We start from the raw sequence: 27,189 nt of genomic DNA on the forward strand, positions 1-27,189 counted from the left end.
GACGCAGAGTACGTGAACGGATGATCTCCACATGTGTGGTTCCCACCGTGAAGCATGGAGGAGGAGGTGTAATGGTGTGGGGGTGCTTTGCTGGTGACACTGTCAGTGATTTATTTGGAATTCAAGGCACATTTAACCAGCATGGCTACCACAGCATTCTGCAACGATACACCATCCCATCTGGTTTGCGCTTATTGGGACAATTTTTTGTAAAAATAAAGAAAAACCACTTGAATGGGTAGGTGTGTCCAAATTTTGACTGGTACTGTATAAATGTAAATCTTTTTTAACCCCCCCCACACACACACACACCCCGAACTTCTTCCTGTAGCTATGGTGACGGACATCTACAAATTAATACATAACATAAGAAACGTAACATATCATACCAACCAGGTTGGTTATTCAGGAAAATGTATCAGGCTCTTCAATGTAGCCTAAATATTATTAATGTAACTGTTTCATGTGGCATAAACACAACCAGTCACAATGTTTTAATCTAATGAGGCTACTTTTAAAAAAAATCCTGTAGGCATGTGCATGTTGGTCCAAAATAGCCTATAATTCCAGCATCCTCAAAATGACTTGACATTAACCATGTTTCCATCTAACCTTTTTATGCGAGTAAAGTACGTCAGATAAAATGTCACGACATCACGGGAAAGCATGCAGTTTATTAGGCTACAGATGAAATAAAATATGAACTTCACAGGGTGGTGAAAGTGCATGGTGATGAGCTTGATGCTCCTTTCAGTAAATATCGATGGTCTTATTCTGGTGACATGATGATGTTTGGCTGCAGTTTGACAAATAAAAATGATCTTGCACTTTTGTCCATAATACTCTCATTAGGTATCCAAAATACCCCAAATTCCCCCACTGTATCTGCAAACTGTTGGCTAGAGCGCATGTGCCACATACCTAATCAACATTCTTTGTGTCTGTCATAAAATAAGTCGTACTCATCCTTAAAAATGTCGTACTGGAGAGAAGAGGACCAAAACGCAGCAGGTATGTGCAGGCTCATCTTGACTTTTATTAACTATCAAAAATGAACACCCAAAATAACAAAGACTGAACGAACAACCAACAGTCTGGCAAAGCATAGGCTCAACACAGAACAATTCCCCACAACCCCAAAGACAAACACACACACCTATATAGGACTTCCAATCAAAGGCAACGATACACACCTGCCTTCAATTGGAAGTCCCAATCATCAACCCAACATTTAACAAACACAAACCCCCTGCCACATCCTGACCTAGACTAAGCAATACGCCCTCTGCTGGTCAGGACGTGACAGTGTCAAAACCATCTGTAGGCCTGGAGTTGAAAATTCGATGGAAAACGATACATTTTTATTTTTTATTTGGTATGGGAATTTAGCTGCATACGTTGTTTTCATGTGCACTACAAATTTATGCGTAGACTTTTATCCGCAACAAGTCAATTTGATGGAAACACAACTCTGATGGGAAAATGCACATCTTTTTTTTGTTGTTGCAGATTCTAGTCTATTCGCATGAAAATCTGTCGCCAATTGGATGGAAATCTAGCTATAGACAGCCTATCGACTGGCAAATTGCTAGTCTAGTGTCACTTTGATGATGCCTGCACATCATGGTTCACCAGCAGCCCCAAACATCTAAAGAATAAACTACAGACCAACCAAAACAAGCTTGTAAGTACTGTACTTAAACTCTCCCCTCATAGTCATTTGGAGGTCGAGCATTTGTTTCTCCAATCTATAATGTGTCTGTATCTACAGTATGTAAATGTGTTCATGTAAAAAATAGGGACCACAATGGAAATAAATCCCAGATTTATTGTGCAATCCCGGTCACTTAAAAATGTACTGTGTGTGTATATCAATGTATTTAAAAAAAAATTGACAAATGAAATAAATTAATCCAAACTGTGCAGCTGGCCATTTGATGAATGGAAAGAGACATCTGTTACAAAACACCAAACAGTTGAATGACATTCAGAGATTGTCAAACCAAGCCTTCGAATTGGGTAAACCTACAAAGATTGGGTGGTATGCATTATCTGCGTGTCGAGATTGACATAGTTTATTGTGGTGTTGAAAACGCAAACTATGATACTGAAGTGCCCGAAGAAGGTATGCTTTGTTTATTGGTTGCGTGGTGCATTGGCACGGAAACATGTTGGTGGAAAAATTAATTCGTTGCATATATTTTATATGATTAGAAATATGGCATCAACATGTAGAAAATCTGATATCCCAGCTGATCAATGTCTGCAGCCGGCTGTGAGCATAGTGTAAAGAAACAGGCATGGAGAGTACGCATGTCCGTGGTGGTCCGCGAACCCTCAAACGAAGATTTTTATAACTAAAAGATAGACCATATCCTGTTGTTTTCAATGGGAACAAATAAATCATAGTGGGCAGAACAATCAAGGAGGGAGCTAGCGAGATCCTGTTTGCCTGTTCTAGAATACATCTGCATATTTCCGTTAGGGAATGCCTGCACTGTGAAGTGCGCGTGTGCAATAACTCAATTCACCTTTTCACTTCTAAACAACATGATTTGTAAAAACTTTGGCAAAGGGCAAAGTATACAAAACTTAGTCAACTCTGTTCAAAACAGATTCTAGCTTTGGGAACAGCAAACGGTATTGAGATCAAATGTTTTATCAATGACAAAATTAGCAGAATACCGGCCAAAATCCATCTGCTTTCATCTTTTCCAACTGCTGGCCACTTGGCTTCCTCTCACAAGTACATTTTGTAGTGAGTCGAAATGCCAAGCGGATGCTTCACATTTTTACATCCGGTGAAATATCTGTCTATTTTTTATATATGTGCCTCATTATCCAGCCCACAGCCCTGCGTGGCATCGACCATGCCACAAAAACATGTTTAAGTAGCAAAATCAGTATCCACGTTTATAAACACAGGGTCGCTACTGTTATTGATATTTGTGGTCGTAAACATTATTTTGGGTTAATTCTATGAGGGGTGCACAATTTATTTTACAGTACAAGGGGAGGGTCATGTGAAAATATTTTTCACGTTGGGGGATGCATTTTTTTCATGACACCTCGAACTGTCCCTTAGCTAGTCGAGTTCATAATTTCCCTGGATTATTCAAGATCAAATCCCATACCACCCTAATACTGAGTATAAAGAGTTATCAGTATGGTATTTTATCTACACCAAAATGTCATCCAAAATGTCATTCAAATCCTACAGCTCTGATCAACTGTGTTCGGTGTGATATCATATCGTTAAATGTAGTGTGTTGACGCTAGGGTGACCATGAATTTCCGAGTGTCGGATAGCTTGAATGCAGTAAGTGGACTGTACCAACAAGAGAACAACACACTCATAAAGCATATTTTTCAAAGATGCACCTTTACCAAATGTTTTAAATATGTAGTTACCATGTTTGGGGTTTATTATGATAGGCTTTACTAAAATGTAGCCCAACGTAAAAAGAATAGTGTATAACTCTGAAAACACACCCCTCCTCTTCCCTGGTGAAAGTAGCTTGCTGGGTTCTCACGTCTAAACTGGTTCGAAGTTGGCCAGGATGCAATGATGGCGTTACATGTCAAGAATAGAGATGCTGCTTATTATCAAAGTGCCGATTATTACAGAAATTCGGTGCCTTTAAACTATCGGAATAACAGACATTATTTCGCCCGGTTACCAGGTAGGAAAAGGGTCGCATTCATTGCTGTCAGTAGCCGTGACATTGCGAATGGATGGATGCATGCAGCCTCAGCTACAATGTAACCAGTGCAGTTTGCTGATTGAAGAGGGTGTAAACATGTTGGTATTATACTGTATGTTGTACTAGCCTAGTGTACAGCTATAAAACATTTTTGTCGAGGTTGAGCCTTCTCATTAATTTGAAGAGATTAGACCAACAGTCATGTTGAAATTAAATCTGTAATCAGAGGTATAATCGGTTGCTGATCAATTCAACCCAAAATATATATGTCAACCTAAATTAGTTGATTTGCTATATCCACAGCACCCTCTCTGTTCCTCATTCTCTTTCAGTGCAGGTGTGATGCGGTGGACTGGTGTTTCATGTAAAATCAGCAAAAGTAATAATGGTCAGACCGGTGGGTGTAGAATGACATGATGGTCCCCTTGTTTAGGGGGAGGACCATGTTTTTCAGTCTCGGTTCCCAACTCTTGAAATCTGTCTACTCTTGTCATGGCACAAGCTCGTTGACACATGGTGTAGTGTACATTATTCACATGATGATAATGGTGTTGATAAGGATTATTATGAATAACAGCTTGGGTCTGGACTTGAGTTTACCTTGTTATCCAAGCAATATTCTCTTAAGTTATTAAACCTGTTATATAGCATATTTTGCAACATCATCTTTCCAGACCTAATTGTATTGAATAGGTCTACTCAGTCTGCTGTAATCATATGAAATGGCATTGTCCACTAAATTAGGTCGAGAGAGCTGAGTCTGGCAGGTCACATCCCTGGAGATGTTATAAATGCTTGATAAGCAACTTCATTTTGTACTTTACCCTGATTTCATATAGCTTTATTGGTAAACATTAGTATTGACAGATTTAATCATTCAGTCTTGTTTTATGACAGCCTCCAAGCTGCCCCCTAATCTTAGCCTATAGTCTTCTTATCAACTATCCCTCACTTGAACTGGCAATAATGAGCCCTTTCAGACTGCTACCTCAATAGCCTAACTGCTGTGTTGCCATTTCTAACTAGGCTAACTAATGGGTACATTTAAGCCGCAATTAATCTGTTTTATCTGCATGACTGAGTATTAACAAAATACCATAGGTCTCAGGGTCTTTCAACACATCTCCATGCTAAAACCATGTCTATCTTGAGACTTTGCAAGGCATTGAACATTTCGCAAATCAAATTGTATTGGTCACATACACTTGGTTAGCAGATGTTAATGCGAGTGTAGCGAAATGCTTGTCAGAATAAGAGGACTGTAATTCTGAAATTAAAATATGAAGTTCTTATGAGTTCCCTTCAACCTTTCTCCATTCAAAGACTAGTCATGCACTTGATTCCACTGCATGAGCGATACACTCTTCACTCCATAATTGATGTGGCATAGGTGACAGTATAAAAGGCATGAAATAACTATAAGTATGTGGACAAAAACCTCTCAGTGTGAAGGGCTATTCAACTTTTGAAGGTTCTTGGTTATTTTTTTCTTCTGCACAGATACCAAATGATGGAATTAGAACCCTGTCCTTTAAAACCCTAAAATACTTTTCTTATTAAGATACTTCGCTCCAACTCAGAGTCCCAAGGCCATCCCTCATGATACATGGCCAATGACTACTATACTCATTAATATCCCAGGACTTGCATTTTACTTGAGATCCCAGTGTTTTAAGTCTCAGGAGAAGTGTTTTATACTCAAGATTCTAAAATATTACTTTTACTTTGACCTTGGGCGATGACAATGTAGGTTCCTGACTATTTTGGGGATTAGGCTATATTCTCCAATGAGCATGTGATTCAGGTTTGTCTCCTTGTTACTCTGCATGGGGAAAGAAAAGCAGTTTACAGTATACTGCACTACAAGGCTAAGCAGATTAGCAGTTTTGTTTCTACTTCATTGCAAAACCCAGAAAACATGTATATTGTAACATCTGTCTTCAGAAATGGACCAAGGCGCAGCGGGAATGTGGATACTCATAGTTTTTTAATAAACTTAAGTAAAGCATCCACAGGCAAAAACAATACTCACGACGACAGGAACAGTCTTACAGGCACACAAAACGCAATGCAAGAACAATTCCCCACAACCCCAAAGACAAACACACACACCTATATAGGACTTCCAATCAAAGGCAACTATACACACCTGCCTTCAATTGGAAGTCCCAATCACCAACAACATTAAACAAACAAACCACCTGCCACATCCTGACCAAGACTAAGCAATACGCCCTCTGCTGGTCAGGACGTGACAGTACCCCCCCTCAAGGTGCAGACTCCGGGATGCACCTAAAAAAGAAAAACACAAGAAAATCCCCAATACCCCAACAAAACCAACAAACAATAACCCCTAAACAAAAAGGGAGGGAAGGGAGGGTGGCTGCCGTCACCGACGGCACTGTGCTACACCCCCCCTCTCCAACCCACCTATATCTGGAGGTGGCTCCGGTTCTGGCAGCTCGGGGCAGTCTGGCCACTCTGGCAGCTCCGGGCAGTCTGGCCACTCTGGCAGCTCCGGGCAGTCTGGCCGCTCTGGCAGCTCCGGGCAGTCGGGCCGCTCGGGCAGTTCCGGGCAGTCGGGCCGCTCTGGCATCTCCTGGCAGTCGGGCCGCTCTGGCATCTCCTGGCAGTCGGGCCGCTCTGGCATCTCCTGGCAGTCGGGCCGCTCTGGCATCTCCTGGCAGTCGGGCCGCTCTGGCATCTCCTGGCAGTCGGGCCGCTCTGGCGGCTCCTGACTGGCGGGCGGCTCTGGCGGCTCCTGACTGGCGGGCGGCTCTGGCGACGTACGACTGGCGGGCGGCTCTGGCGACGTACGACTGGCGGGCGGCTCTGGCGACGTACGACTGGCGGGCGGCTCTGGCGACGTACGACTGGCGGGCGGCTCTGGCGACGTACGACTGGCGGGCGGCTCTGGCGACGTACGACTGGCGGGCGGCTCTGGCGACGTACGACTGGCGGGCGGCTCTGGCGACTTACGACTGGCGGGCGGCTCTGGCGACTTACGACTGGCGGGCGGCTCTGGCGACTTACGACTGGCGGGCAGCTCTGGCGACTGTTGACTGGCGGGCAGCTCTGGAGACTGTTGACTGGCGGGCAGCTCTGGTGACTGTTGACTGGCGGGCAGCTCTGGTGACTGTTGACTGGCGGGCAGCTCTGGTAACTGTTGACTGGCACTCCAGTCTTGCCCTGTCAAACAGCCCTTGTGCCCCCCCCTAAAAAAATCTTGGGGGTGCCTCTCGGTCTCCCTTACCCTTCGTGTTCCCCAGTCCTCGCCAGACTTCTTCCGCTGCTTGGTCCTGGTTTGGTGGGGAATTCTGTCACCGAATATGTCGTACTCTTCGGCGAATATGTCGTATGTGAGAGAGAAGGACCAAGGCGCAGCGGGAATGTTGATACTCATAGTTTTTTAATAAACTTAAGTAAAGCATCCACAGGCAAAAACAATACTCACTACGACAGGAACAGTCTTACAGGCACACAGAACGCAATGCAAGAACAATTCCCCACAACCCCAAAGACAAACACACACACCTATATAGGACTTCCAATCAAAGGCAACTATACACACCTGCCTTCAATTGGAAGTCCCAATCACCAACACAACATTAAACAAACAAACCACCTGCCACATCCTGACCAAGACTAAGCAATACGCCCTCTGCTGGTCAGGATGTGACATGTATTAAGTAAGCTATTTTCTTGGATAATTTTTTTCACGCTCATATTTGAGAATTTTCAGGTGTTTGGATTACATTTTGTCATTTATCAGAATAACATTGATGTACACAGTGGGCCTAGTATTGCCGGGAAAATAATTTTGTTTGTTATCGGAAAGTTCCATTTCAAGCATGCCATTCACTTGGTGTCACTGCATGGCTGCTGGAATCAAAAACATCCCACACTGTTATTGGGTCTCCAATCTGAGTTGATGCAGCAGAAACATCAGACATGAGCGCAGTCACTGACCCATCCCCCACATCAACCCTTATGCAGAAAAAATGTGGCCGCACATGATTGCCTGAAATGTATCCAGTCAAGCAAGCAATAGTCTGTTTGAATCAGCGCCAGATCAAGAGATGATTGAGGAACTTATTTTTGCAAGGAGCAGAGCCCATGCTTGACTGCATGGGAAGCGTAATTTTCACAATGACCTCTGGACTGTGAAACCCACCATTGTTCTATTTGTTAGTGTCAGTTTCACCAGGGAGAAATGAACACAGTTGATGACTGTAGTTCTTGCTTCCTCCCAATGTTATACAGCTATTACATGGCTATAATAAGTGTAGAATCCAGTCTAATACATACTTTGCCATCATTGCATTGGCCCTCAGGACCAGAGTCTATGCTGACGCCTTCAATGAGCCTTTTTGGCCAGCAACAGCCGCTGTTCCAGCCAATGCCTTCTACACATACCCTTGGACCCCCTCCACAGACCCTCAGGCCGTCTAGACCAGTGGTAGTGGCCCCAGACCCCCTCCTTTTCCCCCTCTACAGCCCTCTGTCTGCCAAACCACCCGCTCACCTCCAGCTGATGCAGGGCCCCCCCTGCCCTGTCCCCTGCCCTGTCCCACCTCCCACTGCCCAGGTGGCCCTCAGCACCAAGCCCCAGGAGGAAGAAGCTCAGATCGGGGCCACAGACCAGGACGCTACCTTGGATGAGCTGTGTAAGCCTCTGTATTGCAAACTGTGCAACGTCACCCTCAACTCTGCCCAGCAGGCACAGGCCCACTACCAGGTGAGCTGATTTACTGTACATGTAGCTTGTACCCTAATCTCGTCCACCAGCAGGCTCTCTCTCTTTCTATATGTGTTAGCAATTGAGCCTGGGGACAAGCTTACTTGTAGGCCTACCCCAACACATATATTTTGATGGCAGAAAATGTTTCTCATGCACGTCAACTACACTGAGTGTACAAAACATTAGGAACACCTGCTCTTTCCATGACATTGACTTGAGCAGGCAAATCCAGGTGAAAGTTATGATCCCTTATTGATGTCACTTAAATCCACTTCAATCAGTGTAGATGAGACAATTGAGACATGGATTGTCTATGTGTGCCATTCAGAGGGTGAATGGTCAAGATAAAAGATTTAAGTGCCTTTTAATGGGGTATGGTAGAAGGTGCCAGGTTTGAATGCGTCAGAACTGCAAAGCTGCTGGGTTTTTCACGCTCAACAGTTTACCATGTGTATCAAGAATGGTCCACCACCCAAAAGACATCCAGCCAACTTGACAGAACTGTAGAAAGTATTGGAGTCAACATGGGCCAGCATCCCTGTGGAATGCTTCCAACACCCTGTAGAGTCCATGCCCTGACAAATTGAGTCTGTTCTGAGGGCAAAGGGGGGTGCAACTCAATATTAGGAAGGTGTTCCTAATGTTTTGTACACTTAGTGTATATTCCATGTTTGTTTATTTGGCATGTCAGTCATCACTGTTATCCCCTCATAAATGTAAGTAGAAAATAGAATGCTTAACCCATGCGCTCACTGATGATGCAATGATTTGCTATATGACACTATGACAATGACAGTGCGATGAGTGGACTGAACTGTGGCTGTGGGATTGAATCATACATTGTCTCTTCTCCAGGGTAAAAACCACAGTAAGAAGTTGAGAAATTTTTATGCAGGCAGCCAGCAGCTGCCTGCCATCAGGATTACAGAGGTAATAGAACCAGTTTCCCAGCAACCCCTCACGACTGCACCAACTGAGAGTGCAACTCCAAAACAGGTAACGCTTGGCGTTGGCACAAGGAATGTGTTATTGTTCAGCAAAGTATAGTACTGTATGAGCAAGTACAAGGCCTGTGGATTTTCAGCACATTCACTGTTTGGATCTCTGTTGTTGATCTAGAGAACCGCAATCAAATAGAATCTCCTCATTAGAAACATCCATGATGGTTTGTAGAAAACTGTCAGCACTGAAGTTTTTAACTCTTTTGATATGTAGCGTTGGAACTGGCAAGAGTGTCATTTTGGCTGGTGAAAGAGCCCTTTGTATAAACTCACTCATTGTTTTTTGTTCAGCCGGTGTCATTTAACGGTGCCAGCAGGGTGATCTTAGCCACGGAGAACGACTACTGCAAGCTGTGTGACGCCTCGTTCAGCTCACCTGCCGTGGCTCAGGCGCACTACCAGGGCAAGAACCATGCCAAGAGACTGCGGCTGGCTGAGGCCCAGCAGAGCAGTAGCATCATGTGAGTGGGTGTTTCTACTGCCTCCCCACCTACCACCAGGAAGACAAACAACAGATGCAATGTGCACATGGCTATTAAACCAACCATACTTAACACAGAAATCCTGCCCCTTCAGCCATGCCCTCTTATATGAAATGCAATCCAGATTATGTTTCAATGCTTCCATTTAAAGAAAAATGCAATAGCATTTGAAAGATGCATTCCATTATGTTGTCCATCATAGTGGCTATTATTGTTAGATTGTTAGCTATTTAAGGATTGTTCGGTTTATAAACTGCACATGGGTTACTTTAAAGACTTGCTCTCAGTAACGTGATCTATCATTTTTTCAGAGAGTCGACTGAGTGTGTCCAGAGGCGTCCGAAGAAAGAGGGGAGCGAGTACAAATTGATCAAGAACCGCAGGACCTCACAGGTGCCTCCTGCCATGCCAGGTACAGCACACTGAACCAAAGACATGCCAGTAATAAAGTATGACCAAACAGCAAATAACTTTTAACAATATGTAAGGAAAAATGTGTTGTTGTTCCACAATTTTGATGTACAGATCAGATGTAAGTAAAGTAAGTAAGCCTTGGACAAGTAAGCCTTGTCAGAGCCAGAACGGCCCATAACGATCAGATGAATTCAGGGATATTCATAGTCTTCAGAAGGTACAGTATATGTTTGAGGGTAGATGTGGTTGCCCATTTCCTTTTCATTGATACTAATGAAGCCTTTGACGGCTAGTGAATGAGACTGATATGCATGTGAATATGTATGAAATGTAAATATCACATGTCCAGGCAGCCAGCAGATGGAGGCTATTGTTTTTTGCTCCATGGTCGTAGCAGCAGTGAATACCCCTCTCTCATCACCACCTTTGCCAGGGAAATGTCGTAGGAAAGTTGAGGGGGTGGCCGAGGCTGAGGCTGGTTAGTCACTGTGAACTCACTAAGCACAGGCCCAGCGCTTTGGATATGTAAACTAGTACAGCAACCGACGGCCGCTCTGCTGATCCACAGACACAGCCTGCTCAGGTGGCAGGTGTCCATCAGACAGAGCCCTCACAGTCCACTGTTCATCCCCTTACCACTCTCCGAAGAGTTGCGATATGCATATTAATACAGAATTGTACATGTGTGAAATAGGACAAATATAAACTCCCACCAATTGTTTTGAATTATTATTATCCACCCCCAACCCCCCACCACCCCACTCCACATACCCTGCACCATGGCCTTCTCCCCCTGGATCATAGGACACAACTGCAACCACTCCCTTCCCTTCCCTCAGGGCACAGAGACTTTGCTGATTTAATTCCAGAAATAGAACTGTGTAACAGTCTCTCGCAGAGAAATGTGCTTTGTCTGTCAGAGTTACTCTGCAAGGGCCTGTGATGGTTGCCTCCAGCCATACACACAGATACAGCAGAGCATCTATTTTCTGACCAACATACAGTATGTCTCCCTTCTTCTAATGAGGGACACGTGTATTTCTTCTTGTAACATTCATATGGACATGGCAGTGGAAAGCTCATCCTATGCACAGCCAGCCTTCCATCCCCTGCAGTGCCTGGCATCTATCTGCCACACTCATCTTTTCACACTGTGTTCACTGGTGAGCAGCAGCTCAACACTCACTCCATCACTCACTCGCCATCATTATGGTGTGTATGTCTTGATGTGTGACCCAGCCCCCTACTACAACCCCCGGCCCAGGCAGAGGATCCCCAGAGACCTGGCCATGTGTGTGACGCCCAGTGGCCAGTTCTACTGCTCCATGTGCAATTCTGGGGCCAGCGAGGAGGCCAACTTCCGCCTTCACCTGGAGAGCAAGCAGCACAAGAGCAAGGTGTCGGAGCAGCGCTACCGCAGCGAGATGGAGAATCTGGGCTACACTTAGGAGGGCAGCGCCGCAGCACGGGGAGGAGAGGGGAATGGGGGGGTGGATTCACACTGAATTTTGCCAATAGTATAGAAAGAACCCACCAGGCTGTGGGGTATTGGGGAACTTTATCTCACAATCGGTTTCCTTTCCCCAGTTTAAACCTTGTTATTACTTGAGTTTGAGTAGCTGAATATTGCTATGTGTAGTAGAGGAAAGCAAAGTTCTATTACAGGCTTCTACCAGACCAGGTGAATGTACTGTGATTGCGATGACAATTATTAAGTGATAGGTATTTTTTCAATTGTAAAAATCTGACTGACTGTTCTCTTTCCTCATCTGTGTTTACATGGGTTTGGTATGACTCCAAGCATCTTGGACATGCCAGTCAACTCAACCTCTGGTCCTGGTCCCTTATTATTTTGGGATGCTATAAAAGCCAGCTGCTGTCAGCCCTTGACTTCCCTATGGGAGGTGTGCTTTTTGAAAAGCAGAGTAACTCAGGAGAATATAGAGCAGGCCAGAGCAGGACTAGCTTTAATTGGGGGGATTTAGGGTTATTTCCACATGACCTCTACTCTGTTTAATTTAGAGAAAAGGGGATTTAGGCTGTTCAAAGCCCAATTTGTTCAGAGGAGGAACACAAAGCTTGAGTTCTTGTTCCTATATATCTACCCCTTAATCCAATGCATGTGTACAAGTAAATTTAGGCATTCATTGTCTGGTTCTTTTTTTTTTGCAGTCACAGAAAAATGATCGCTCGTTAACAGTGTATTCTCTCTGGCTCTCAGATGATGTGTTTTTCATAAATGCTCTTGTAACCTATTTTAAAATGGCCTTTTTTTGTAGTTCTAGTCAGACCATGGTTTATTTGTCTTAATTTAACATTGCCTTTTGATTTATAAGATTTACTGTGTATCGTTTTGTCTTTATGAGTGTTTGTTTTTATAGACAATTAGCCAGAGAAAATATCTACTGTTATCTAATGTAGGGGGGAGCTTCATGTGCAACATCACTTTATTTGTATACACTTGATTATACTTTAATATTTCACTGTATAAATTATGTTTGTGCAATGTACATGTGTGCATGATATTATCAGAATAGAAATATATTTAAGTATTCATAATATGCTACTAGTGGGAGTGGAGGAACTAGGCCAGTTTGCGAGAGATAGAGAAGGGACCATTATATTGGACACAAGGTAGTGTATGGGAAGGAGTATTGCCCTTGTTATAGAGGAGTGGGTGGAGTTTCATACTGATTGATTGATTGAATTTGTTAGATATTTAAAAGTAGCAGGCTTCTCCAGCCGGAGACAACATTACACGATTACAGGATTTGCTTTAGTTATTGTTATTTGTTAAAGTTCTATTGATGTTTCTCGATCTGATTTGTATCAAATGTTTACAGAGAGTGGTCCAAAGGGAAGTTGATCACATTTAATGTTGGGTCCATCCACATGTTGCCCGTTCCTTAAACCTAATTTGTCTTGTATTGCAATGGCCTACTGGAACTCTCCCAGCAATCTCATCTCCACTTTTTTTCAAGCTGTTTTAATACATATTCAGTGCCTCTCAACCTTCATTTTGTGATGGACTGCACCCAGGGCTGTGATTTTCTTGGAAGTTGAAACCACTCATTAAATGGGATACATTAATTATGTTACACATTAAGTGATCTATATTGTTCAGCTTAACCACCCAGAGCAAATAAGCTATTTCTATCTGGAACTAGCACAGCAGTGGAATTAACCACTTTCATAATAATATGTAACATACCCCTTAAAAGGGGAGTGTGTATCTCAGAGTATACAGTGTGGGTCTGAGTGCAATTCCTTAGTCCAATGTTAGTAGTCATCTCATTCGATGCCCTATTTCTGTTTAAGTAAGTGGAGTTGTGTTTGCCTGCTGCTACACATCCATCCATGCTAGTTTTATGGCTGTGGCTGTGCAGTCTGTGCTCTGTCCTCTGAGGTATTAGGCAGGAGCCATTCCTTGCTGGGAGTAGTGTAGTGCTGCAGCAGCACATCTGTTTGCCGCTCTATCAGGGAGTGTGACCTGGCATGGGAACAGGCCATACCCCAGGGAGATCCACACAGGCACAACAAACACTATCCAATGGACCTATCTATGTACTCAGACCATTGTTGATTTCCTACTCTCCTCTCCTCCAACAAGATATCATTGTCCGCTATGCATGGCTGGCCAGGAGTTTGGCTCGCTTTATCTGTTGTTCAGAAATATAATTTCTCAAAGACAGATGGATTTATAAATGTCGAAAGAAGTGAACTATATCTAGGGATAAGGGATGAAAATAAGGGATAGCTGCAGTGCCTTTCTAATGTCACACAATCACATCTGATCTCATGGCTGCCTTCGGCACAAACATGATTCTCAAGAACAATCAACTCCATTTCCATTGGAGGCAGAAATATTGCCTCTGGTGCAATATTGCAAATGTGGGATCCAAAGATCCCAATTAAATTGAATTGACTTCCCTTTAGAGAAAATAATTCTATAATGTCTTGAATGTACGTATATTTGAAGAATAACAGAATGACAACAGTTGTTTTAGAAACAATTGAAGCACCTATTTTGGTCACGGTACAATATTGACTAACTATTTAATAAAAAAATTTTATACATGTTATTTGTCTGGATGTATTGAGTTGAGAAACTGGGTTGGGGATTGGGAGTTGCATGGTGGCAGTGTGTGTGTGAGAGAGAATGTGTGCATTGTATGACAGGATCAGCTGACAAACTTGTGTTCCCCGTTAATATTGTGGTCTACAGATTATGCCCCCAGACATAAATACTGCTCTAATACTCTGCGTTGATCAAAATAAAGCATCTCTCTAGTGAAATGTTAATCTTGATTAGTGTACAGTATGTATGGCAAGATATGACCCTAAAGTATCTTTGTTTTTTTTCCCCCTCTACTGCTCAGATAAACTATGGCAAATGTTATGTTTTCTGAATGCATGACTGAAAGGAGTTTAGGATTATTTTATAGGAGACATTGCTTTCTAAATGTTGTGTAGTTCTAAAATATGATGAATCAGTTGTTTTGGGATCGTAATGGTAATCAAATTTTGACCTAGTAACTACTTTGCTCTATTCTGATTGGTTTGTCAATTGTTGGAGGATAACAGGAAGTAATTATGTTATATGTTATGTTATATGGATGGTAGCAAGTTAGGAGAATTTCCGCAGCAGTTTAGGAGAATTAACATAGCAGGTTATGAGACTGAGGTTAAAGTTAGGAAAAGGGCAAGGCTTAACAAAAATGCTATCCTAAACTGCTACGAAAATCACTTTGTATTGAAGTGGTGCGAAAAGTGTGACCCGGCTGCTGTAACCTGCTGTAACCCTTCATATATACACTCCCCTACTTATTTATTTGAACAATGATGCTAAAACGTAGAAATGAATGGTAAATAATGCATTGCGTCATTTTGTAGTCACTTGTATTGTAATTAATAATATAAAATGTTTCTGAACACTTCTACATTAATGTTGATGCTCCCATGATTACGGATAATCATGAATGAATCGTGATCAATGATGAGTGCTTAACTTACAAACTTACAAAAATCATGCATCTGTAACGTTTTTCAGGGGGTATGATATTTATGCCTCTGTATCATCTCATTCATCCTTATTTATGATTCAGTCATGATTATCCGTAATCATGGTAGCATCCACATTAATGTAGAAGTGGTCAGAAATAAAAATGTGCTGTTTTATAGCTAATCTCATGCTATTTTACACATTCTGCCATGAGGCTGAGAGACAATTTAGCTTTTTTAGAGCTCAGGGATTCTTGAAAGTGGGGACAAACCATGTAAAGGAACAACAACCCCCCCAACCCCCCAAAAAATAAAAAATAATAATCTAACTGGATTTATGTCAACTTTGTCAGACACCATAAAAGCAATTAAATGTTTACAATTATTGTCCAACAAGTGTTTAAAAGCCTTGATTGTTTAATTCTAACATTAGATTATTCAAATATTTAATACAACTCTCCAAACTGTTTTTTGTTTTGTTTAAAAGCATTAATGCTCCAGGGCTAATTTTGTTAGCATTTTGGCATGTTTTTTCTAGATTTAGAACTTAAAAGTACATTTATAAAGCAAACATTAGCCTATCCCTAAGGGCTAGCATTGCAAATACTTCAATTGTTTAAGCATATGTTTTTAGAACAGTGATAAAAAAACAGAATATTGAACAAAAATAATCTATTGTACATGGGTTAGCCATCAATGACGGAGTTGACAAGCCACTGGTGGAGTTGACAACAGATTCTCAAAACAGGCATTTTTTTTGTAAAATATCGAAAATAATTAATTTGAAAATCCCCAATTAAATCATAACCATACCATCAGACCTTTCAGCACTCTGATGGAGTTGACGTTATACAAAAATCTGACTGAGTTTATGTTTTAGGTAGATGACAATATGAAGCACATTGCGTTGCATTCCATGTCTGAAATGTGCTGTATAAATAAAGCTTGATTTGATTTGACAAAAATTGCATTTTCTGCTTCATTCATGGGGAATACACAGTAGCAATTGTGTTTTTCCTCAGTTGCTTTATGACTCTAAAACCTAACTAAATGTATCTTAATCTATCAGGCAGATGGAGTTGACAGTTTTGGTTGTGACCATTGTGATTCCAATATTCTTAGTTTAAATTTACAGACTATGAGTTGTCTTGTTGCACTACATGTAATGAGGACATGAATTAGTGGTCCTTATGGTATAGCTGACCCTGCTCATTCCTGATTAATTTAGGATTTTAGGCAAATCTGACGGAGTTGACCAAATCTCCGGACAAATCTTTTAGGAATCACAGTTTTGAGAGAAATATTCTTTACAGTCACAGATGGTTATTGCAAGAAATTATACTGAACAAAAATGTAAACGCAGCTTGTAAAGTGTTCGTCCCATGTTTCATGAGCTGAAATAAAAGATCCCAGAAATGTTCCATACCCACAAAAAAGGCTTATTTCTCTCAAATGTTGTACATAAATTTGTTTACATTCCTGTTAGTGAGTATATCTCCTTTGCCAATATAATTCATCCACCTGAGAGGCGTGGCATATCAAGAAGCTGATTAAACAGCATGATCATTACACAGGTGCACCATGTGCTGGGGACAAAAAAAGGCCACTCTAAAATGTGCAGTTTTGTCACACAACACAATGCCACAGATGTCTCAAGTTTTGAGGGAGTGTTCAATTGTCATGCTGACTGCAGGAATGTCCACAGGAGCTGTTGCCAGAGAATTGAATGTAATTTCTCTACCAAAAGCCACCTCCAACATAATTTTATAGAATTTGGCAGTACGTCCAACCGGCCTCACAACCACAGGCCATGTGTAACCACGCCAGACCAGGACCTCCACAGCCGGCTTCTTCACCTGCGGGATCTTCGGTGGGATTATGGTATGGGTAGGTATAAGGTACAGAAAAAAAACACAATTGCATTTTATCGATGGCAATTTGAATGCACAGAGATACCGTTATGAGATCCTGAGGCACATTGTCATGCCATTCATCCACTGCCGTCACCTCAGGTTTCAGCATGCACGGCCCCATGTCACAAGGATCTGTACACAATTCCTGGAAGTTGAAAATGTCCCAGTTCTTCCATGGCCTACGTAGTCACCAGACATGTCACCCATTGAGCATGTTTGGGATGCTCTGAATCGACATGTACGACAGCATGTTCCAGTTCCCACCAATATCCAGTAACTTCACACAGCCATTGAAAAGGAATTGGAGGACAACATTCCACCTGCCACAATCAACCGTCTGATCAACTCTATGTGAAGGAGCTGTGTTGCGCTGCAGGCAAATGGTGGTCACACCAGATACGGACTGGTTTTCTGATCCACGCCCCTACCATTGGTATCTGTGACCAACAAGATGCATATTTGTATTCCTCATGTGAAATCCATAGATTAGGGCCTAATGAATTTACTTCAATTGACAGATTTCCTTATATGAACTGTAACTCAGTAAAATCTTTGAAATTGTTACATGTTGCGTTTATATTTTTGTTCAGTGTAGAAGAACGCCGCCTTTAACAGGTCGGAATTGCAAATAAACATGTGTTTGACAATTGAGCTGGCTTAACGGCAGCCGAAAATAGTGCCCCTAGTGTTTGTCTACATAGTCATCCATCCATCATCTAAAGAACCCTCAAACTAAAAGGCCTGCAGTCCCAGGAAATCAGGTTGGTATGTGTATAATTCCACCATATGCTGGTGTATTTGTATAGGCTAATAGCATACTCATAATAGGAAACCACTGATGAATAACTCCTGAAAGGCAACAGTAACTGACAGGATCTAAATTAAATGTTTTATTTTATTTAACCTTTATTTAACTAGGCAAGTCAGTTAAGAACAAATTATTTTTCACAATGGCAACCTACCCTGGACGACGCTATGGCCAATTGTGCGCCGTCCTATGGGACTACCAATCACGGCCTGATGTGATGCAGCCTGGATTCAAACCAGGGACTGCAGTGACACCTCTTGCACTGAGATGCAGTAACTAGATGGATAACCTCAGTTTCAGATACCTGGAGTTCCCAGGCAACATCCTAGTACTGTAAGATTCTCTCATGTTCTCGCTTGTTGAAAAATGGCAGATTTGTTTTTGAATATTGCTTTTGAAGTCTCCTGAGAGTTGAAATTTTTCCCAAAGGGAGACTAAAAAGCCTTGATAGATGTTAGGGTATTTTCCTACTGAAGCCAATAGTGACCTCAGGAGCCTGACAGAGACATAAAATGGACCTCAGATGTTTTATAACTGTCTGTGGAAAATATTTATGATTTTACCCAAACTTAAAGGTGCCAATTGGGGAGAGCAACCCTTTTGTGATATTGTCAGTGCAACATAAAAGGAAATACATCAATTGAATGTATTTTTCGGACATTAGGACTACTGTCCTAAATGCATGGGCAGGATTCACAACCAAACCACCTACAGTATTATTTGATATATATATATATCAAGGGATCTAGCTCTCTGAACTGTTATGGCTCTGAAGTAAAGCTGACTCCTGCACAGCAGAGGGTGCCAAAGGGTCACATTTAGTCTACACTCGTCACTTGACATCACAAGAGTAATCACAGTCACAGACCTGCAAACAGCTAATGGTGATAGGCGTGACCTCTGGACTAGTTGTCCTCCGTGATGAAATCGGGGCGGCGACTGTGTCTCTGTCTCTGTTCGTACGTTTGCACGTACGTACGTTAGTTAGTCACACGCGATATCTCAGACAGCGTTAGCTCGATTTTGACAAACTTAGGTGAATGATGCATCTTGCCATAGAGATCCGGCATTTACAAAATTACACTGATTGGCCCAAGGGGGGCGCTATAGTAATCAACTCTACATAAGTTAGCCACACGCGATATCTTAACCACTGGCCCGATTTTGACAAAACTTGGGTGAATGATGAGTCTTGCCATAGAGATCTGTCATTTACAAAATTACACTGATTGGTCCAAGGGGGGCGCTGCATCTTTCATGGGGAACTACATACATCTTTACTGTTGCCTTTTTTGATCATGGTTAGTGATACACCTAGCAGTCATGCGAGACAGCACTCACTTACCAAGCTGTCACCAAGCTCTTTCTCTTGTAAGACTGATTGGATAGGTTGTGTGGAGGGCTTGTTCTTTCAATTTTATCTTTCTTATTTCTATTTTCATGTGGAAGGTTAAACATTGTTATTGTCCCCCACAATGAAATCAGAGGGGGGCTATGGATCTGTCCTTACCACGCCATAGAGATCCTGCATTTAGCTGTGGACTCCGCAGGTAGCCTAGCAGAAAAGAGCATAGGTCCAGTAACCGAAAGGTCGCTGGTTTGAATCCATAACCCGACTAGGTGAAAAATATGTTGATGTGCCCTTGAGCAAGGCACTTAACTCTAATTGCTCCAGTAAGTTGCTCTGGATATAAGAGTGTCTGCTAAATGACTAAAATGTAGAATGACTCTCTGTTGGTCACCAAGGGAAAGGGGCAAAGTGGGTTCTGTAAAAAATATACCCTCATTAAGAGCTGGAACCAGCAGGCACTAAGTGCTCTGTATCCAAGTGACATGTGGGGTATCTGAGCTTGGAGAGTGCCATATTTGAGAGATGAGGAGACTTGTTTTCATAATAATTCTGTTCTCTCATGTGAAGTACCATAAGAAATGCTATCCACCCTTGTCAAATTCCCCCCTGGCCTCTTAGGGAATAGCACTCTGGATTTTAAACAGGTCCCTCTAGATAAGGAAAAAAATTACCATGTTCCCATGGTAATACAGAGGAAGTGTACATTTTTAAGCAAGTCTCGCACTGGCTTAAGTTCTTCCGCTGCTGGGGAGGAAGGAGAGGAAGCACTGAGTTTCCTCAAGCCTCCTAGAGCTATGCTGTGTACATTGGTTAAGGTGAGCAGGCTGGTTCAATTGACACAATGACCACTGCTCAGTTTTTGTTCTCCATAGTTGTGAAATACCCTCCCTTGACCCCATGTCCCTTCGGCGTCCTCCTTCCACCACTGTTTTCAGATACAGTATGATAGTGAAGTATTCATTACTCATTCATTGTTTGAATACCAAAATTGAGCCAAAAAGCCAATTTGGGGCTACTTATTGGTGACTTTTATGTTACTCCATATTCATAGTGAGATATAAGAAATGTTAAATATAGTGCCAAATATATCAATAGCATCCTCTGACTCTCACTCTCTTCTGAGCTACTATGTAATTGACAGAGCTATGTTAAGTACAATTCAATGGGAATATCTTTATTTTGTAAAGTAGATATCTTCCTGTCATTTACTTTTTGATCAATAGTATAAAATGTGGTCTATGTGACTGCATTGGTTCGATTAGTGTCTCATTTCACACTATAATCCCCACAGCAGTCTGGGTGTCAGCAGCACTGGCTACCTTGTGACTAATAGTGCCCCGTCTCTAATGGAATGGGGAAAGAATGAAATGACATGGCCATTGTACCATTCTCTCACTCGCACAAGAAGTGGGAACGTATCACCGTCTGCATCAGCCAGGGCATTTATCCCCTGTCAATGACAAACACCCACACTTTCTCAAACCACCAAGCACTCGGACTGCACTTCCCTTTTTTAGTCATTCCTATTAAAATCACTACATTGGAAATTGTACACTGGAAATTGTTCAATGAAAGGAAGATTTCCGAGGACCTATTTGTGAGGGATTGCTGTCACCAGAGCTGGGTCCAGCCACCTGTGGAAAGCACGTACAGGCCCAGTGACTGATTACTCTCCAACTACAGATTCATCACAGCCAGTCAGTATACTTTAAATAAGGTGCCCTTTGAAGACACTATTCAGGTACCAAAATCAACTGGTCTGTCTGGAAATACTGCTGAGCTGAGGAGAGAGTAAATTAAGAGTTTATTTCCAAAATGCTACAGTACAGTGCTTGACTTGGGCAGGAGCTTAGCAGAGCTGAGTACCAGCACCTCAAATGTCCTACTGCTTGTGCTCCTGTTCCTCTTATAGAATATTAGCTCAAAAGTATTGCAGAGCTTCAAAATGAGTACAGGAACCTATTTCAGTCCAAGTCAAGTACTGCTACAGTATATTCACACATTTTTTGCATTTGTGTTTTTTTTAAATCATAAATGATTGCTTATGGGTACCTTCATGTGTTTGTAAAATGTTATTGTTATCAGATTTTTATGAATAGATTTTAGATGTGTATGAAATTGTGTTTTTTGCAAAACGCTATATATCCATTGTTTAGCTGGAATGGAATGCTCATATCTTGTATATCTGACTGTGATACAGTATGTGGTTGTCTAACCTAGCTATCTTAAGATGAATGCACTTACTATAAGTCACGCTGGATAAGAGCATCTGCTAAATTACAAATGTAATAGTTTTACATACAGATCTCATATTACTGTATAGAATTATTGTCACGTCCTGACCAATATTTAGCTATTATTTCTATTATATTTGGTCAGGACGTGGCAGAGGTATATTTGTTTTGTATTATGGGGTTTTGTGTGTGGTGTAGTGGGGTGTATTAGTTTGGTATAGGTTCTAGGTTTGTTTTTCTGTGTAGTTTTGGGTGCTGGACTCTCAATTGGAGGCAGGTGTTTCTAGTTGCCTCTGATTGGGAGTCCCATAAGTAGTGTGTTTGTTTGGTTTTCGTGGGTAGTTGTTTTTGCACTGCGTGTTGTGTGCCTGCAAAACTGTTCCTGTCGTGTATATTGGTTTCCAGTGGATGCGTTACTCCTTTTTTGAATTAAAACATGAGCATCCATATTCCCGCTGCAGTTTGGTCTATTCAACACGGCTCTTTTTGTGACAATTATTTAGGTTTTTTTTTATATATTGATGTCACAAATGTGTACAGTTCTTTATTAAAAATGTAATTATTTGTTACATTTCACTGTGTAAATCCTAGCAGTACTACTTATTTCTCTGAGTGAGGCGGATATATAGCATTTTGCAAAGAAAACATGAGTATTTGTCTCTCTGAAATGAAACCATCAAGTGATACATTTTAAACAACTACATGTCTGTCATTGAACAACTCCAAACTATGATTAGATTGTAAAAAAACACCCCAATCTCTTTTACAGTTTCTTTAAACAACAAAAGCTAATGGAAATGGATATATAGCATTTTGGAATGAAACTCTTCAAATCCCAAGGACCGTGCTGTACAGTAAACTGTAGGATTAATGGAGGACAGACATGAGCTGTTCATCCACACACTCTATCAATCATAAAGTAAGGCAGTATACCAGCAAATTTGACCTGGTTTCAGTTAACAGACGTTAGTCTTATAGTAAGGCTCAGTTTTTAGTGGATTTCTTGAACCTTAGAACGGCTTTGACCAACCCAATGATCACTAAATACAAACCAGGGATGTTCTGTAATTGCGGAGTTTGCCTTTAAATGTATGAATGCAAGACAAGATTGTATTTACAATTGGTTTGTATCAATTGATAAGTAAGCAACAGTCAATGTAACAATTATAGTCAGGGATAAACTGCTGATGACCGCATAAGATGACAGTGACAGCAAAATAATATTAACAAACAGTAATAATAGTGATCATGGAACCAATAATGAAATATTGTCAATATTTACCCAGTTTGGTCTGAATGTGTGCAATCATCATTCTGTAAATATTTGTGGTAAAACATGCCATGACTCATTTCCATCATGGATTTGTGCTTCTTCTCAATTAAACGTGTGCTCCAGGGCCTGGTTGCATAAAACATCTTATGTGTTTCCCTTAAGGCTTTCCCTTATTAAGTAATAATTTCCACTTACCTAAGGGAATTCTATAAGGGCGTTGCATAGAGCACCTCAATCATTTCCCTTAGGTAAGAGCATACTGAAGGGGGTTTACTGTAGTTTGAAGGCATGTACGGCAGTAATAGTCTCTGGTTACCATGGAGATGACCTAATTCACTGTCTGAATGTGATCTCTGGTCAAATAAATCCCATTTATTTTGGGAGATCGCAAAATAGAACTTCTACATTCAACAGAGTAGAAACAAATTGATTCAGAAGAAAAAACACGTTTCTTGCTGTTACTTTTTTCTCAACTTGTTTCTATTACTTTCTACCACCTCAAGTTAACGCACTTAGTAGGTAGCTAGCGGGCTAGCCAGGTAGCTTTATAGCCATGGATTGTGCACCTTCCATTGTTTAGCTATGTAGCTAGCTAGCTAGCTATACACCAAGCTTGCTGGTTGACATTTTCCTTTTGCAACCAGGGCAACTGACTTAAAGGTAAGGAATTTACTTAAGGTGTTTTATATAAAACATCTTAAGAGTTTCCTTTAAGGGTTTACCTTAAGGAATAATTTCCCCTTACCTAAGGGAATTGTTTAAAGGCGTTTCACATATTTTATTAGTTAAGGGCATACTTAAAGGGGCTTTATGGTAGTTTGAAGGCATGTATGGCAGAAAGAGTATCTTGTTACCATGGAGACAGCCTGATTCACTGAATAAATGTCTGGTCAAAGAGATGCTTTGATTTTGTGAGAAAGCAAAATATAACCTCTACAATCAAGACAGGATAACCACATTGCTTCAGAAGATAATAAACCGCTTTTCTTGTAGATACTTTTTTCTCAACTTGTTTATATTGCTTTATAGTACGTCAAGCCACAGTAGCTTACAGGGTAGCTATAGCTAACTAGCCAGCTAGCTTGTATCCATGGATTGTGCACCTTCCATTGTTTAGCTAAGTAGCTAGCTGGTTGATGTTTTCCTTTTGTCACCAGAGCAGATGAAAGCAACATTCACCTCCACAAATGCTGTTTACATTGATATCCATAGTGAATGAAACACTTAAAAGGACCTCACTGGAACCCTTAAATTTTCACTAAATTTAAGGGGGAAATTCACCTTAAAATGTTTTGTGCAACTGACTTAAAGTTTAGGAAACTTTAAAGGAAAAGATGAGGGGGAAATTAACTTAAGGTGTTTTATGCAGCCAGGCCCAGGCACTGAAAATACAGTTTGCCTCAGTATATCTACCCATTTCAGAGAAGGTCCTGTAGAATTCCTGTCTGAAATGCTGAGCAATCTATCACAGTCTTAGGGCCAGAAATTAAGGCATTTTGTATTGAACAGATGCCCTGGGAAGTTGCATTGTACTTCGATCTAAGCATCCTAGTGACTAAGACCTATTGTGATGTGTAATTACTGCTACACCATATTGCAAGGAAGTATTTATCCCAAACTATTAGCTTGGAATGGAGTCTCTACAGATCCAGGGTTACAGCATAGATAGTCAACACCTCGTTCAGGGGTGTCGCCCCCAGCCGCCTGTAGTTGTGTAACCCTCCACCCAATACCAGTAACACAAGGAGCCAAGTTTAGATCAGTATTTTGGACAATGCTTTGACATAGTTGTCTCGGTCAAACTCGCTTGGCGTCACTGCCTTGTTGTCGCAGTGTGAATGGATCATCAATGCTGACTATGGGTTCAAGGGCAGATTAGGTCCAGTGTTGGCCACTTCTTTCAAGCCATCACTTATTATGATTATGCCACTTATGGAGGTGCAGAAAAGAGATCCCATGAAAAATCAGTGTGCCCCAAAGTCATTGACTTTCACCTGCCATGACACAGCTACCGGGAGCTCATATCAGTCCTATTGATTTCCTCAGAAGACCTAGAAGAATCATGTGGGGAATATAAGCCCCCAGATCCCCTGTTGCTCAGCTCTCGTACACAAGTCTTTAGCACAAATGGAATATAAAGAGCTTCCTTAAGGTTCCTAGGCTGCGTATGAAAACCAGGGCCTTGTGCTGCTACTGTAGCCTATCCCTTGGCCCCTGTAGCCTGGCCCCTGTGCCCTGGCCTTGTAGCCTGGCCCCTGTCCCCTGTCTCTCACCTTTTGATTCTGCCCAGCTGTTCACACATGATGGACAGGTACTGGGTGAGCTTCACCATGGCGATGATGATGGTTCCACCAATGAGGGAGCAGGTTGGCCAAAAGAGTGAGTGGAACACTGCCAATCGTCCATAGATGCGTGTCAGTAGAGCACTGTCCTGCTGTTCACCTGGGTCCATGTAACATAGCACCTGCTGCTGTGTTTTCAGACGCTCCAAGATTTTCATGACTACAGTGTGGATCGCATTGAAGTCCTTCTGGCATTTGGGCACATAGAAGCACTAAGAGAACAAAGACAGATTTATTATGAATACAGTGGGTTAACTGCGTGTCTTGGATGAGTTGAATTGAAATGTAACCTCTAGAATTTGTTGTCAGCTGCAAGTTTTTTCCCCCATTTCCCCTCACCTCACGTAATGTATTGAGATGGAGTCGTCTGAAGTTAATTAGAACTCAATGTCCTTCCGTTTCTAGTGTTTTTATGTGGGTGCAATGTGATAAACTATTTATTTATTTTTAGCGAATTATGGTGGATTAAACCATATTGTTTTCTCATTGTTACAGGGCAATACCACGATAACAGAGTGATGCTGAGAATCAGATCACAGTTAATAAAAAAAATATATATTTTATTTTTCACTTTAAAATGTATGTCAAACAAAAACCAATGATTGCAAAGTAAAACAAACAATACCTATGCACAAGGACTACTTTTAACAATTTTCACAGACAATTTTACAAAAACACATTAACATGAAGAATTAGGCACACCACATAATTTCAACGTGGAAATGTGGGTAATATTTGGTTGAGAAGTTGATCAATGAGATTTCAACCTTTATTCACCCACTCAAAAAGACAGCCAGAAGTTTGTTGAATTCCCAATGTGTTATCACTATGCTTTCAACCATCTTTAAAAGAACAACCAAATTCCAATAGAAAAACAGTGTCTGATTTTGGTTTAGTTGTCATCTAAATGTGTTTTCAGTGCGCATCCAACAATTTAAAAGCACAACAAAGTTCAAATGGTAATACAATGTCAGATATGTTGTGTTTATACCACAAGTTCATGTATTATCACTGTGCACTGTCACGCCCTGATCTGTTTCACCTGTCCTTGTGCTTGTCTCCACCCCCCCTTCAGGTGTCGCCCAACTTCCCCACTGAGTATTTATACCTGTGTTTTCTGTCTGTCTGTGCCAGTTCGTCTTGTTTGTTCAAGTTTTTATTATTATTATTTATTTATTTTCACCTTTATTTAACCAGGTAGGCTAGTTGAGAACAAGTTATCATTTACAACTGCGACCTGGCCAAGATAAAGCAAAGCAGTGAGACACAAACAACAACACAGAGTTACACATGGAATAAACAAACATGCAGTCAATAACACAATAGAAAAAAAGTCTATATACAGTGTGTGCAAATGAGGTAAGATAAGGGAGGTAAGGCAATAAATAGGCCATAGTGGCGAAATAATTACAATTTAGCAATTAAACACTGGAGTGATAGATGTGCAGAAGATGAATGTGCAAGTAGAGATACTGGGGTGCAAAGTAGCAAAAAATAGAATAAATAAATAACAGCATGGGGATGAGGTAGTTGGATGGGCTATTTACAGATGTGCTATGTACAGGTGCTGTGATCTGTGAGCTGCTCTGACAACTGGTGCTTAAAGTTAATGAAGGAGATATGAGTCTCCAGCTTCAGGGATTTTTGCAATTTGTTCCAGTCATTGGCAGCAGAGAACTGTAAGGAAAGGCGGCCAAAGGAGGAATTGGCTTTGGGGGTAACCAGTGAAATACACCTGCTGGAGTGTGTGCTTCGGGTGGGTGCTGCTATGGTGACCAGTGAGCTGAGATAAGGCGGGGCTTTACCTAGAAAAAGACTTACAGATGACCTGGAGCCAGTGGGTTTGGCAACGAATATGAAGCGAGGGCCAGCCAACGAGAGCATACAGGTCGCAGTGGTAGGTAGTATATGGGGCTTTGGTGACA

At 41.6% G+C, this 27,189-nt stretch overlaps 2 protein-coding genes across 4 annotated transcripts in view; one reads left to right on the plus strand and one right to left on the minus strand.

Annotated features, from left to right (window-relative positions):
* Window positions 1–1,464: 1,464 nt before the first annotated feature.
* LOC106584304 (zinc finger matrin-type protein 3) lies at window positions 1,465–14,424 on the plus strand. 3 transcript variants are annotated; one of them, XM_045706342.1, is made up of 6 exons: window positions 1,465–1,684; window positions 8,039–8,442; window positions 9,301–9,441; window positions 9,738–9,907; window positions 10,240–10,340; window positions 11,582–14,424. In XM_045706342.1, exons 2-6 carry the CDS (start codon window positions 8,050–8,052, stop codon window positions 11,788–11,790), a joined length of 1,014 nt encoding a protein of 337 aa, XP_045562298.1. In that variant the 5' UTR covers window positions 1,465–1,684; window positions 8,039–8,049; the 3' UTR covers window positions 11,791–14,424. The 3 variants fall into 3 exon arrangements, with proteins under 3 accessions (XP_045562298.1, XP_045562297.1, XP_014024863.2); XM_045706341.1 differs by lacking the exon at window positions 1,465–1,684 and adding an exon at window positions 3,506–3,683; XM_014169388.2 differs by lacking the exon at window positions 1,465–1,684 and having other exon boundaries at window positions 7,232–8,442.
* Window positions 14,425–25,079: 10,655 nt separating this feature from the next.
* LOC106584247 (calcium-activated potassium channel subunit beta-2-like) overlaps window positions 25,080–27,189 on the minus strand; it is a 33,737-nt gene continuing 31,627 nt past the window's right edge. The window contains exon 5 of the mRNA XM_045705908.1: window positions 25,080–25,476. Coding sequence (XP_045561864.1) covers window positions 25,192–25,476 — 285 coding nt within the window. The 3' untranslated portion in view covers window positions 25,080–25,191. The remainder of the gene's footprint in view (window positions 25,477–27,189) is intronic.

This window comes from Salmo salar, chromosome ssa23, assembly GCF_905237065.1.
Source record: "Salmo salar chromosome ssa23, Ssal_v3.1, whole genome shotgun sequence".
Lineage (NCBI taxonomy): Eukaryota > Metazoa > Chordata > Actinopteri > Salmoniformes > Salmonidae > Salmo > Salmo salar.